Source organism: Perca flavescens, chromosome 11 (assembly GCF_004354835.1).
Source record: "Perca flavescens isolate YP-PL-M2 chromosome 11, PFLA_1.0, whole genome shotgun sequence".
NCBI lineage: Eukaryota > Metazoa > Chordata > Actinopteri > Perciformes > Percidae > Perca > Perca flavescens.
This window is the reverse complement of record NC_041341.1, coordinates 15,365,967-15,380,406: the sequence shown is the minus strand read 5'-3', so window position 1 is coordinate 15,380,406 and position 14,440 is coordinate 15,365,967. Positions and strand designations below refer to the sequence as shown.

Sequence of the window (14,440 nt, the reverse complement as noted above, 5' to 3'; positions counted from 1 at the left end):
TGTCTCAGGGAGGAGACAGAGAGCCAGCAACTGAGCTCCCAGGTTTTTGCAGGTGACTCTCTGCTATGCCCACTTTCAGTACCTGCAAAGAAAGCAGCCACACAAATCAAGTAACATGCAGACAGGGTGGAGATGTTTGTCACAATATGTGCAAAATGTAATCAATCCAGTGCAGCCATCATTTACAACATGTCTGCACCTTTTTCAGGTTAAAGATTCTACATTGAGAATTAAATACTATGATTCATCCCGAGGTGCTGGGAATTTATGTTTACTTAAAGTCCATTTTCTTTAATCCCTGTACTTAATTGAACTTCGACAGCGTTTGAAAACGTACGCATGGTGCCTGCAAGCCATGGCAACAGGTCTAGTGAGACGTCTGCAATTACATGACTAATTATAGCATCAGTTAAAGCTGCAGGTGAATTAGTGCCTGATGGCTTCTCTAAAGTGTGAAAAGCATTCCCTCTAAGTAGCAAATTGCAGGAGGTGCTGCTAGTGTAGGATGTCTTTAAAACAAAAAATCTACTCTCTACTTGTAGTTCAAAACTGAGTGAATATGTTTTCTACTGAAAAATGCAATAACAGATTGTCCCAGTGTGACAGCCAAGCTGATAATGCTCAGAGCCTAAATCCGGTGTCACTTATGGTTAGTTTACAAAATAAACCACACAATCTTATGACATTTTCCAGAAGGCATTCTACTTATTATGCAAAATTCAAAGGACACAGCACCACTACCTCGCATAAATAGTTGCAAACAGCAGTGGTTAACATCCAGCTGCAGCTGAAGGAATTATTTCAGTCTTTCATGGTAAAAATCTTAGATCACAGTGCCCCCTTCTGGTGAGTTCAATCTACACCTAAGCATGTGGTGTGGAAATGAAGCACAATTATTGGACTCACTCTAATGTGTTGATTGGAAGGTGAAAAACAATCCACATGGGCCTGACTGGAAATCTCCTGAAAAACGTTTAAGTGTTTTTTTTCCTTCCAGTGGGAGAGCATTAAAAAGAAGCTCACAGTGAGTTGTTGAGTTAGGAATTAGGTTTTTGATGAAGTGAAGAGCAAGCATAGCTAAGCTCTTACATCTGTGTTCCATCTCTGTACAGGCCTTATTCTTCTGAGCAGCCAAGCATACTGTTTCTCTGTAAACCCAGCAGGCTGGTTGTGGCCTTGGCTTTAGAGGAAAAAGATGGAATACTTATCCTAAAAGGTTTTATATTTCTCAGCCACTCGACTCTGCTCGGCGCCATTCAGGCCGGGTTTTTTTTTTTCTAAGTATAAGGATTAAAATGTTTCTCTCCCACAAGAGCGGCAAGGAAAATCTAAAAAAGGAATCTAAGAATATGAGATGTCTGCCTCCAGGGGTTGTTTGTGATTCACCTCAAGAATACAGAGCCAATTTATGCTCGGCCAAACTTATTTCCATATTTTGCTTCAATTGAGCATATTCCATTCGTAGGAAATGAGGACAATGTCTTACCTTAATGTTTAAATGCATTTGGGAGCTGCAGACTGAACAATCAATAGCGTCCCTGCTCGTATGAATATTCAATGTATGCTTATGCAGATATTATTTCATGAAACAGCCAAAATGACAAAGAAAATAGAAAATAGCTTATCAAAGTGTAATCAAATTGTAATGCATGTGAATAAAATATGCATGACAAATTGGCTTCAGAGAACACAGAGCATGCAGGTCCTCTGAACCTTTGCACAAAAGCTCATTGAAATTCCTTTCATTATGACTGTGGCACTACAGAGAAACAGAGAATGAGTGGGACGGATAGAGAAAGAAGAGTATAGTGATTTCTGAACAGAGAGGCAGGAAAAGCCTTGCATCATGTACTGGAATATCATTACAAAGAATAATGCAATCTGCTGAAAAAAGTAAACAAAACCCCATGAGATGAGCGCATTTAGTCATTTTATTTACAAATGTTACTGTTTGCCTCAATGCCATTCTGTATGATATAATCTTCACGAGGAAACCTGCTTGTGTGTACAATCCTCCATCTATAAGTGAAAACTCCAGGTAAGTGCCATCCAAGCAAACCGTTTTAAATATGTTTTGAAAGATATCTAATAATCTTAATTACTTCTCCCTGTTACAAACGAAAAGGCACATAGACATGATAGGAATACATTGGTCGACAAACGTGTCAATACCACAAGACTCACTGGAAAAAGAAGCATGAGTAAGAAGAGATTGAAACCTTGAAAACTCTCTCAAGATCTCTAAAATCTTTCTCACTGAAGAACATTACAAAGATCTGCCTCAATAATCTTATAGACAATTTAACGTTTTGACTAGTTTCGTGGCTAAAACATAAAAGTCTGGTGCATGCAGAACCCTTACATTTTGTACAACTGTAATACTTAATATGATATAAACGCAGTAAAGTAGATAACGTCTTTGCAAGCAAACCCTCTCAAAAACCACAAATATAATTATCATCAGTGATTCAACTGAGATTTTCTAGAGTCATAAATGGAAGTATGTCCAAACCAAGTGTCCCAGCTATTTGCAATGGCTTCAATGTTCACTTAAATGCTCATGGGTTGTTGTCACAAGTAGTCTCTTCATCAATCTGCTGGAGTACCGTCACGTCACATAGAGGTTGGCTGGCCAGCTGGAAAAAAAAAAATAAACAGCAATATTACACTTAAAGAAAGCAGAAGACAACACATCATCATGCTGATCAGATTGATCACGTACTCACCTTTGAATCGCATGTAGCAGGTGTTACAGTACAGCTGCTTGTTTCGTATTCTGACTTCAGCCCCGGCTTCCGATCCTCCCAGGTCCGACTTACAGTCAATACACTGAGGAAGTTTAGGAGAAGGAAGAGTTAAAGAGCTACTCAAACGGTGTTTAAAGCTAGACAAAGTGTCCAAGTCCAAAGGCGGAGGAATGAGGACAGACAGAAGCCCCTTGATTGTACATATAGAAAGAGAAAAATGAAGGGAAAAGAATAAATCAGAGTCAAACAACAAAGATTAGCAGGATGGATCACTGTTCAAATGCAGGAGACCAAACTCAAGTGAAGACCCAAGTTCCAGGAAGGATCAACAATTAAGCATTGGTGAAAAGAGACAAAGTGAGGGACGGGTTGATTAGTTTGGCGTGCAGGTTTTGGCACAAATCAACTTTGCTCAGCTGTAAAGAAAACAGGACCTTGAGACTCCCCAGGATTGACTAGGTTAGTAATAAAAGAAAAAGAGTCTGGAGTGATCAGATTAGCTTTTGAGGATCGGCCGAGGTGTGTTGATGATGTGTTCGGGGCCCGACACGAGCCCAGCTCTCACCTTAAAACAGCCCAAATGATAACAGAGCCCAAGGGACTCGATGATCATGGCTGCTCCCTTTCCCAGTGCGGTGTCACAGAACGTACAGATTTTCCTGCCACTCACTGACCTGGATTACAGAACGCACAGCTGTGATTCAAGAGCTAAACTCACATGCATAACGCATAAATGCAAGCATGTACACACACAAAACACACTGGTATACAACAGGGTCAAACTGGTAAGTAATTTGTTTGCCAATGCTGGCCTTTAGTTTGATTAATTTTGGATGGGAGCCAATTATGTCTCCTGCTAAAATGAAGCAGAAGCTCCTTGATGACCAAAGCTCCATTTAAAAGATTGTGTAAAATATTTTTAATGATGAGTTTTAATTAAACATTTTTGTGTCACATATAAAGCATCCATTTTTTTCTTATTCCTGACGAGAGGAGGAAAATAATGAGGAAACGATCATATAATGTTGACATGGAAACTAAAAAAATATTGGTAACAATATAAGTATTAGCTTGACTCTCTTAAAAGATCAGTGCCAGGGTGTTGCTTCAAAACACATGGACACAGAGACACACAAACTCAAAACAACACCGAATGTGCAAGTGGAATTCAACTGGAAATCTGTAAAGAAAAAACAATTAAACGACTGAATAGTCGGAGTCAGCTGTGAAATGGAGGGTGAACGGATGGAGAATGTTACATAAAAACAATATCATATACAACATTATATTATAATACATTCAAAAGTTGTCCTTTGCCACCACCACTTATGGTTATGGTTTAACAACACCACCTGGACTATGATAATGCAACCCAGTACACCAGTGAGAGGTTAGAGGCAGCTTGTTGGGGGTGTTAAGCGAAGCAGCATTGTTGATTTTACCTGCTCCGCTGCTCGGGGGCGCCAGACTCCGAAGACGTGGGCTCTGGAGAGGTGGTGGGTGACTGAGAGGAGGGTGAGGGGGAAGGCGACTGCCGGGACCAAGGGGACGAGGGGGTTCCTGCCCCGCCTCGGAGGGAGCCCATGGAGGAGGAGGAAGGCAGAGTGGAGGAGCCGGTCCGCTGGGCCCCCAACCCACCACCGTAAAAGGAAGTGCTGCCAGAGAGGGCAGAGTGAGGCCGAGTGTAGTTTGGGATGTGAGAGTTGCTTCTGGGTGTCCATGATGAGCGCCAGGAGTTGTAGGAGGCGTCCAAGTTGTCAAGAGACTCACCTCTGCAAAGCCAACCCACACCACACCCACGTTAGCCCGTAAGAGGCATTTAAAATGTCTGGCTACCAACTGTACCTGCGGCAGTTGTTTTTATGTTCGAATATTTACCAATGGTTCAATCAAATTTGTCAAGTTTGGTAGCCAGACTAATAAATGCTTTAATTTCAGCATGCAACACAAGTTAACAGGATATTAGTACGTTTGAAAAGCCAACCACCATTATCACACAACAGAGATAATATTAGTTTACTCTCATTCATGCTGGGTAGACTGTACCTGCGCATGGGTGGCACGTCGGACTCCTGGATCGTGGTGGTGGTGGTGGAGGAGCGCTCGCGGATCCAGCTTTTGTCCCTCAGCAGCGGAGTCTTCTTCTTCATCTCGTTCAGGATCTGCTGCCGCTCCTGCTCTGCCTGCGACACGGACTGCTGACTCCTTTTATCACCCAATCCACTGCCCGTCACTGCACCCAGAGAGGAGAGATAAACTCAAAATTATGCTTGGTGAAATGAAAAGTTTCTGGGAAGTCAAGAATAGAATAGGACTGGCAGAGAACGTGGAAAAAATGGGACAGAAAGAATGAGACTGTGATGATGTAGAAGCAGTGTTTCCTCAGTCTTGATTAGAACTTTTGAAAAACAGAAAAGTACAATGAAATTATAGAAGGGACCTGAGAGAAATCACCCTGCAATCAATGAGTTAATTGTTTTAACTGCATGTCATTTCCTGCTCGGCTTACTGATTGATTTACCATGTGATTGGTCAGCTGTTAATCGAGCAGCTGTAAGTTTTGATTTGGTGAAATTTCACAATTGACTGATTGGCTGATCAAAGCTGTCATAATGAGAGCAGATCAGGGGCCGAGCCCACCTCTCTCTGGCTCTCTGTATCTCATGGCATTGAGGATGTTTCTCCTCTCCGTCTCCAGCTCTGATGCAGCCCGCTGACTCTGGGCCTGTTTGTCACGTGCACTCCTCAGCTGCTCTTCCAGCAGCCAGTGAACCATGCCCCCCGGCCGCACATACACTCCTACAGTAGAGTACAGCCCACATGTGTATGCAACAACATGCGTACATTGAGTCATTTATAAAAACACAAGCCAATATTTAAATGTTCTAATATATCTGGACTCCTATTGCTATTGCATTCACAGTCATTCAATCCATCACTTATTTTCATTTAAAGGTAAACTATAATGGATCTTAGCTAATGGAAAAAAAAAATCAAGAAAACTGACCTTTTCTCTGAGGTTTTTCTTCTTCATCAAGCTGGGGAGATGATTTAGATTTTGTCCTGTCAAACAAAATAAACTACCTGTTAGTGCCTGATTAAAAAAGAAAAGAAAGTAATCATACTCAGAGTAGCTCTTTTTATAGAAGCCACATATTTTACAACCATTTTTGTTAACGCTATGAAATACAAGTATTCTGAGTAGTATTTTGATATGTGAAATACCACAGTGAAAAATGATGTACTGATATTTTGTACTGAGAAATTGTTGTTGACAATATAACAAAGGAAAAGCATGATTCCCTGCTTCAAAGACATACAAGGATCTTAAATTATGTACCTGGTTTATATGTTTTCAGGTGAGTGACAAATTGTTCTTGTTTGTTAGAAACTGGTGTTGGTGTTTGGCAGGATTGTATGCTTATGAGACACTGTTTTGGCAGTTTCGTTGAGGAAAGAACAAACTGTGTTGCCAAGATAACTCCTGGTGCAGAGAATTTTACAAAGAACTCAGAGAATGTGGTCTTGGAGCTGAAAATGTGGGGAAGCTAATGTGAAAGGAGAATTTATTAATTTAGCAATCCAATACAAACGTTAACACTGGAATTCCCCCTATTTCCCCCTATTTTATACGCAGTATACAAACATTTAATAAATGGTTTATAACACACTATAATGTAGTTGTAAGCAGACATAAGGATATGTTTCGGTGCGTATTAAAGTGCAGTATTCGTCAGTAATTAATAACATCTCCTATTCTCCACTTATGGGTGCCCACAGGAAGGGAGTTGTAGTTGTGGGAAAATACGTTAATAAACACTTGCATCTGCAAACAACTACATTATAGTGTGTTATAAACTGTTCATCAATTGTTCATATACTGTACTATACATAAATACTAAATTGGGGAACTTAAAATAACGTGTTGCCAATATAACCTATTCAACTCATTTTCCTAAATACTATAATAAATTGTAATCACTGTAAGGCATTGTTGTTACATACAATTACTCATCAAAATAGGTTAGGAAGCAAGCAGGTGTTATTAGTGCCAATAGCCGATCAGCTCAATACAAACAAGAAGCATTATCTTTTAAGTATGACTGCAGATGCAGTTTGAGAAATGCAAACACAATCCCTCCTGTACTAACCTGTCTGTAAAGGACAGTGACGACTGGACATTGGCAAAGCCATGGGAGCCATCAGCCCTTTGGTGAAGGGTAGTGTGTAGGGAGAGGTGCGACGAGAGTTACGACACAATGGTGGAGCACAGCACATGCAAGCACATTAGTTGCACTTATGTTAATGCACAGACAACAAAGCAGGTTATGTTTTTCACTTCAATGTGTTATTATCAACATGATGGACAGATGAGGAAGATGTGTGAGTAAAGTGTGAGGGTAATAGGAGGAGCAGTGTCTCTACTGACCACTGCTGCTGCTGCTTGAAGGCTCTCTCCTGCTCTCTGCGCTGTTGCTCGGCAGCTTCCTGCCGCCTCCTCTCCTCCTTCCTCTCCTCCTCTCTCCTCCTCTGCCATCTCAGCTCTTCCTCCTCCCTCATCTTCCTCTCCTCCTCCTCCTCCTGCCTTTCTTTCCACTCTCTCTCCTCCTGGAGACGCTGCAGCTCCCGCTCCTCTTCCCTCTTCCTCCTCTCTTCCGCCTGCCTCTGGCGCTCCTGCTCCTCCGCCTGCTTCTGGTGCTCCTGCTCCTCCTTCCTCTTTCTCTCTTCCTCTTCCCACAGAGGAGAGGTGGGCTGGTTGACGGTAGAGAGGGACAAGAGTGGGCTGATGCTGTGTCTGATCACCTCCAGGCTCCCAGGCTGCCAGAGAGAAGGAAGCACAGAAAAGAGAAAGCATTTACCACAATTATGGCATTCAGTAATCTGACCTACAGGAGCAACTGCAACAACAGAGGAGAAACTCATGTCATCCCCTGAGGTGACAAACCAGCAAGTGTTTGGAAATTCCAATCAAAGGGGAGTTTTTGTTGCAAAACTATGAGCTGAAAAGACTCCTGTCATTGATGGGAAGCATAGCCCCACATGTTGTACGTTGTATGTGAATATCCACATGACTAGACATTGTTCTGCTCTCACTTTCCCCATCTTCTATGTAAAACAGACGTCTGCTTTAAAAGCCAGACATACCAGCTCCTAGGCACGTAACTGCTGCATAATTATATCAATTTCAATCAACAACGCTCTTTGGATACATTTAGATAATTTACTGCTATGAATCAGAAGTTATTGCCATCTTTAATTACCCTCCGGCTGTTCTAGGTATTAGGCCATAATTTATACAAATTAAAATGTTACCTCCTCTTGCTGTAGGCTCTCGGCAACCTCCTGCTGAGCCTTCATCCACTCCTCCTGCAACTTCTCCTGGTCGCGCTTATATTTTTCCTGGACGAAAAAGCAGGAAAAGCAGTCAAGAGGTCATCCAAATGAAATGACATGCATGCACATAGTCACACACAAGAAAACAAAAAGATCTTATTTGACCCCTCGCAAGCTGTGCGAGATGAAAGTAATGAAAGTTATTGATGATGCTTCGTGCACATTGTGTTTTTTAAAGACCATGGTCACATGTGGCTATAGGAGTGTCCCCCTGTAGCCAAGCGTTGGACACCGTCTGACGACATCAACTCCTCCCGGCGAGCATTGACAATATTGCACAGAATAGTGGGAAGAAAAAGTATTATATTCTAGCTGTATTATATTCCAAGCTCAACTACATGTTATCTAACCATCCTGAAAAGTTGATAAACCTAGAGAAGCTTGCCCAAGGCAGGAAGTCTCCCTGGCACATCATGAAATCAGGCCGTGTATCCAACAGGGAACAAAGACTGGAGGAGTAACAAGCTTTCCTGGCTACAGCGCTCTGCTTGGACACCTTTGATCTCCATCCAGAAATAGAACCTCAGAAAAATGTTTTGATAGGATTCTACTACAAGTTGGATACCCGACAGATACTTTACTTTTAGCTGCCAGAGCGCTCTGTAAAGGTTTCAGTTTGGAGCCTATTAGGAACAGTCGTTGATTGTGAGGACTTCCTTGGCTGTCATTCAAGCTCTGTGCCTCAACTCATTGTCAGCTATTTTAGATCAAATAGATTGTGATATTGCTTCATTTGTTATTTTCAGTTTTATTAATGGACTATACACCCAGTTCCCTGTGTGTTAGGTACACCTGGCTAAAACTAATGCAGCCTAATACAACAGTCCTGAAATAAATCCTACCTACGAAGGTTATAGTTTAGTTTTCATTGAAACTGATTCAGACGGGTTGTTCAGCTTCATGATTATTTTAGTGGGTATAGTTTTTGCTGTTGTAATTGTAATGGGTTTTACTGAGAGCTGTTACTTTTGTTACTTCTGTGATATATTGTCCGCTGTGTTTATAGCAATGAGTGCAGACCAAATATTAGAATATCGTTTATATTCAATACAAATTAGAATACGGTCCTAGTCTTAGAATACCAAAAAAGCATTATTGTAATGTAAATTTGTCTCACACAGATACACACAATATAAAAACAAAAGCAAAAACATACACATTGCATTACAGAAAACTTTGATGGCTATAATAGTATATATATAATAATTTGTTTTCTTATCTTCCTCCTTGAGTGTCCTTAATTCATTGTTTTGTGATTTATCTGAATTGTTGCTTTCTCAAGTTTAACACAACACAATCTAACAGCACCACAAAGAAAATCAGCACCTCTCTAGTACACTTAACAAAAACAGAACATTGTAACCTTCCTGAAGTTAGGATGTATTTCAGGGCTGATTTATCACCCTGCATTAGTTCTAGCTAGCTGTACCTAATAAACTGGCAACGGAATGCATACTGTGACATAACGTCACTGCTCCATGAGTGTGCCTTTTTGTACCTGTAGGAGGCGCTCCTGCTCCTTCTGCCATTTCTCTTGTCTTTTGCGCTCCTCCTCTGGGTCCCAGGACCAGCGGCTGGAAGAAGGAATGATTGAAGGAACAGGTATCTGCAGACAGAGAAGACAGACACGCCGTATGAGGCAACTGCATCACATCAGCCATCAACTGTATGACATCCCAACTGACTTTATGGTATTGTCAAGTCAAGTCATGTCAATTGTATCTACGCAGCTTGTCTCAGAGGGCTTTACAATTCGTACAACATACAACAACATTTTTCCTTAGACTCTTTTAGTCTCTTCATTTTACTTTTATAAAAATTCCCTAGCAATCATAGTTGAGTGATTGGGCCACTTTTTTTTTTGCTTAAGAAGCAGAGTGAACCAGTGTCTGAAGTGAACTAGTGTTTTATAATAATTGTGCCATCTGCTTTTAAAGATGTTGTCCTGCTATTATAGCAAACACCATAAAAGAGACAAAAACTGCCCTATATGCACTGATTATACTACTCACATCTGGCATTGCAGACTCTGATCCTCCTTGAAAAGAAAGAAAATCGTCCAGTCAATACTTCTGGCATGCACCGGCAGAGCAATAGAATATAAGTTAACCCTGAGGCCATATACTGCAGCAACACAAAGTTGACAGGCTTATTAAAGTGCCAATTCATCATTGAAAATGACATTTAAAACCACAAACAGTAATTGATGTTTTCAACAAGCCTTCAAGCAACAAAGGTTAAATTTCACCCACTATGACTTATTGATTCTCTCAATTCAAAATCATCCACTTGTTGACATTTACATTGGATACCAGCCCAGTAGTTCTGAATAGGAAAATCAATAAACTAATTGCGACAGGCTCAAACACACTGGAAGAAAGACACACACATATGAGCAGCATGCGTACTTAAGATGCACACAAGTACAGCGCAGCCAGTCTGAAAAGGCTAACATACGGTTCAATACATGCATGTCAACAGGAATTCTTTGAACTTCATGCGCAGCAAAGTGAAAAGTGTAACCATGTGTTAAACCTGGACACCACTCAAAAAAACACCACAAACACGGAGTCAAAGATTTGTATTTGTGGTTGGTACGCTGGCGTATTGTCTGACATGCTGTCCAGCCTTTGGAGCTTGAATGTGTTGCTTTTATACACAGAATGTTTTACGTTTTCTTTTCATTTTTCTTTTATGGGGTCTCTTCTTCAATACAATATGTTGTGACGTTTTGTGATAATGAACTGATGGTTTTTCACCTTCATCTTAAAAATAATTAAGCTAAGCAGAGTTTGTTTGGTTTGTGAGGAGACAATTCTCTAATTTGCCACAAAATATCACTAGACTCCCTTGCAAGGGTATAATATTTGGTTTGAGAAGTGTGTGTGTGTGGGGGGGACACAAAACAGTGGGGCCAAATCATTTTTTCTTCTATTTGAATCTCATTTCCCTGCATTTTTACATAAGTTTAGGGACTATGATGATACAAAATCCAGAAAATAGTTAAGTTGATTGTAATGATAAATTCTCAGAAAATATAGTTCTAAACAATGTATAAGAAAAAGATGTCTTACTATCTTTATTGTTAAAAATAAAGGCTGATCACTGAGACTTATGAATAAAATAATATTACGAATTTGGAAGTGGGGGGGACACAAATTTGATTTTGGGGGGGAGGGGGGACACATGTCCCCCATGTCCCCAGTGGAAAATTACGCCCTAGCTCCCTTGGTTTGAAAAGCATGTCAGTGTCCCAGAGTGTACCAAGCAAAGGTGAGGAGTTCACTGCACACTCAACCCTGTTTACCACAGAGGTAGACCAGCGCACTGACACTGGACCCTGAACCACCTGAAGGAGGGAAGAGGCACAGCACAAAGATTAAGCTCTGGCACCAAAGCCATGGAGGAATCTATTTTTATCCCGAGATTTAATCCCCGAAAAGCTCATAATCAATTGATAATAGGTTATTTATCAATTGAACATGAGGATGTGACTGATAAGAAACATGCAAAAATCCTTTGGGAATCTGAGGAATTCAGTGAGACAAAAGCACAGAGAACCCAGCCACCATATTACACAGAAGTCATTAATATTATTATGAAGACCCAACCCCGATTTGGCCCATGCTTTTTTATTTATTTATTTTTTTACCTTTTTCAAAAAACTCTGACCTCCGTTTTAAGTTTTTCAAAGATATGGGTTCTGACTCTACATGAGAAATGAAAAAAAGTATACAGTGAGGGACAGTCGAGGAGAGAAACATGTTTTACAAGGGAATATACCATCTTATAATACCAATACATGATTTACACAATTGTTGCTGAGGATGTGTGATAATCAATAATAATAATGTTTTGTTACACAACACAGTAAATGTCCATCAATATTATTCACAATAGTCCAGTGTTTGCAAAAATGTTTCTCCCAAAACTAAGTCTACAAGATGACACCCCTCCCCATCGGTGTGTTTTTGTGTTCATAGTCGTCAGGATCAATTCCATAACTTTCCTGATTGTGTGCTCTGCTCTTTACCTTTGCTCCTCATCATCACCGACTGTTCACGGAAACCTCCATTAACTCCGTTTGAAGCCACGTCCTGCAGGGAGACATAGCAGGGTGTCCATTCATTAAAGGGCCACAAGACAGAAATAAAACTTGATCAAACCTGAGTTCATTCTGGGTCACTTACGACAACTGGATGGGCGGGGGCCTCTTTGGACGGCAGCTTTTCCATGGAAGCGCGTGAGGTGAAATCCAGACTGGAGCTGACAGTGTTTTTGTCAGGGGAACCTAGAAGTATTGGATCCGTACTGGTCAGATTGATGGTCTTATGGCTTTTAAATGGCAGGGAAGGTTGATCTCTGTCCCAGTCTGCGTCCAGACAATGCAAGGGCAAAAAATAGGATGTGCGTTTGCACATGGAACCATGATTTCTGTGTGTGTGTGTGTATGTGTGTGCAGTAGTTGTGTATATGTAAAACCCAACATTTGACACAGAATTGTCTATTTACATAAAGCACACTATAAAAGAATGGGATAAGGTTGCTGTTGTGGTGTTATTATAGAGAGCAGCAGGGTGTGACAGAGAAACCTTCCCCAGCCATGCAGCCTATTAAAGCTTACATAAACCCACACAGTGTTTCTAAAAGGCTCACAACCACCGGGCTTCACTAAACTATTTTAACAGGTACTGTGTGTTAGTTCAAGTGAGCTACTCTGGGTAGTTTTGTTATCTTTGGAAGGTGACGCTGACGTAGTTGGCATAAGTAAGCCTGTTATACTAACACTGTGAAAACAGCACACTCAGAGGACCATGGACCCGAGCTGGGTTAGTTCCCCACAAGGAAAACACTGCATGGATACAGAGAGGAATGCTGATGAGACAGAAAAGTCAGAAAAAAGAAGAAACAAACAGTAGAAACATAAAAGGAAAAAGAAAAGAGAAAACTGCACACAGGAAAAAAATAGAAATAAGAACCACAGAGGTCAACACAATAACAGTCTTCCCTCGTCAGATGAGGGGAAAAAAAGTTACAGGTCCTTTACCGCTTGGCTGTCATGATATCATTCATGGATGATTTCACAATAGTTTACGGACCAATTTAAAGTGTCAAAACGGTTTAGCAACGCACGCAGCATAAGCAGCACTGTCAGTCCAGGAATGCAATCCTTAAAGTGGTTAAATTCAATCTCCAACAAACACACACTCTCAGACACACAGCGTTCAGGTGACTCACTGTTCTTGCCATGATGGCGTATATCCATAATCAGACTGCCATCCTGCAGAGCCTCCTCCATGCAGGACTTCCAGTCTGGGTAGTTCATTTCTGCCACCTGGTGCCCGTTTACCGTTAACACCTCGTCTCCGACCTGAAGCTGGCACATCTCTGCCGGGCTGCCTGCACGGGACAGAGGAACATGTCATTAGCAACAAAAAAAGTATACAAGTCTAGTCTACCAATGCAGGGACATGGTTGGTTATCACTCCTAAGAGCTATTATTCTTGCAGTGGTCCTTTTAGTTATATCACTGAAAGAAATTATCCTGATATGAGAACATATGGGATTGACTTCTAATTACAGTTTTCATTTACACCAGAATAATCCTCGCCACATACATTCCACAGTTGAATAATTTAACATTGTATCAACAACAAAAAACAAAAATTTCCCCTCAGCGTCTTTGTTACTTGTTACTTGCAAGAAATGTTTTCGTACGTTGGGAGTAAAAGATTCTTTCTCACAAATAAATAAAATTCTGTTTGTTTTTCTCTTTATTGTTTATCAGAATTGATGTTTAAGAAGGTGTGGAAACTCTGAATATTATGCTTCACTATAAAGAAGCCACAATAATGATCATCAAAGTTTTTTATACTAATACTTTAATATAAAATTACTTTTGATACTTAAGTTCAGTAAATATCAGATACTTTAAGACTTTTATTCTAGTAATATTCTAAAAGGTGACTTTAACTTCTACCAAAGTCATTTTCTGGTAAGATACTTGTACTCAAGTATTGCTTTCAAGTACTTTATACAATACTGCATTTTACAAACTTTAACTAACATCCTATTGAGACTATTGGTTGTTACCATTTGATTTTATGTCTCATTGCTCTGCATGGCTAATGCATGCATAATGTAGTAAACAGTACTGCTTATCTATGTCCTGTTGCTCCATACTGCTTTGCATGGCTGCATGTGCTGAACATCCAATGTACTGTTGCATGAATGTTTAGCTTCTTCCTGCTGCTTTGCATGATTTATGTCTTATGCATGGTGATGTTTGTGCTTTTGTT

The 14,440-nt window shown here is 40.6% G+C and overlaps 1 protein-coding gene across 6 annotated transcripts in view; it reads right to left on the bottom strand.

The window, feature by feature from the left end:
• Positions 1-1,908: 1,908 nt before the first annotated feature.
• The window catches only part of lmo7a (LIM domain 7a), a 47,719-nt gene continuing 35,187 nt past the window's right edge, over positions 1,909-14,440 (bottom strand). For 2 of the 6 annotated variants that reach the window (XM_028590550.1, XM_028590551.1), the window contains 15 exons: positions 13,380-13,541; positions 12,332-12,513; positions 12,175-12,238; positions 11,794-11,850; positions 11,449-11,490; positions 10,154-10,179; positions 9,640-9,747; positions 8,061-8,147; positions 7,177-7,565; positions 5,755-5,810; positions 4,794-4,980; positions 4,190-4,519; positions 3,313-3,421; positions 2,727-2,829; positions 1,909-2,636 (listed from right to left, as the gene is read on the bottom strand). In XM_028590550.1, the coding sequence (XP_028446351.1) occupies positions 2,614-2,636; positions 2,727-2,829; positions 3,313-3,421; positions 4,190-4,519; positions 4,794-4,980; positions 5,755-5,810; positions 7,177-7,565; positions 8,061-8,147; positions 9,640-9,747; positions 10,154-10,179; positions 11,449-11,490; positions 11,794-11,850; positions 12,175-12,238; positions 12,332-12,513; positions 13,380-13,541 (1,925 nt within the window). In that variant the 3' untranslated portion in view covers positions 1,909-2,613. The remainder of the gene's footprint in view (positions 2,637-2,726; positions 2,830-3,312; positions 3,422-4,189; positions 4,520-4,793; positions 4,981-5,754; positions 5,811-7,176; positions 7,566-8,060; positions 8,148-9,639; positions 9,748-10,153; positions 10,180-11,448; positions 11,491-11,793; positions 11,851-12,174; positions 12,239-12,331; positions 12,514-13,379; positions 13,542-14,440) is intronic. The other 4 variants (XM_028590554.1, XM_028590553.1, XM_028590552.1 and 1 more) reach the window with 4 other exon arrangements.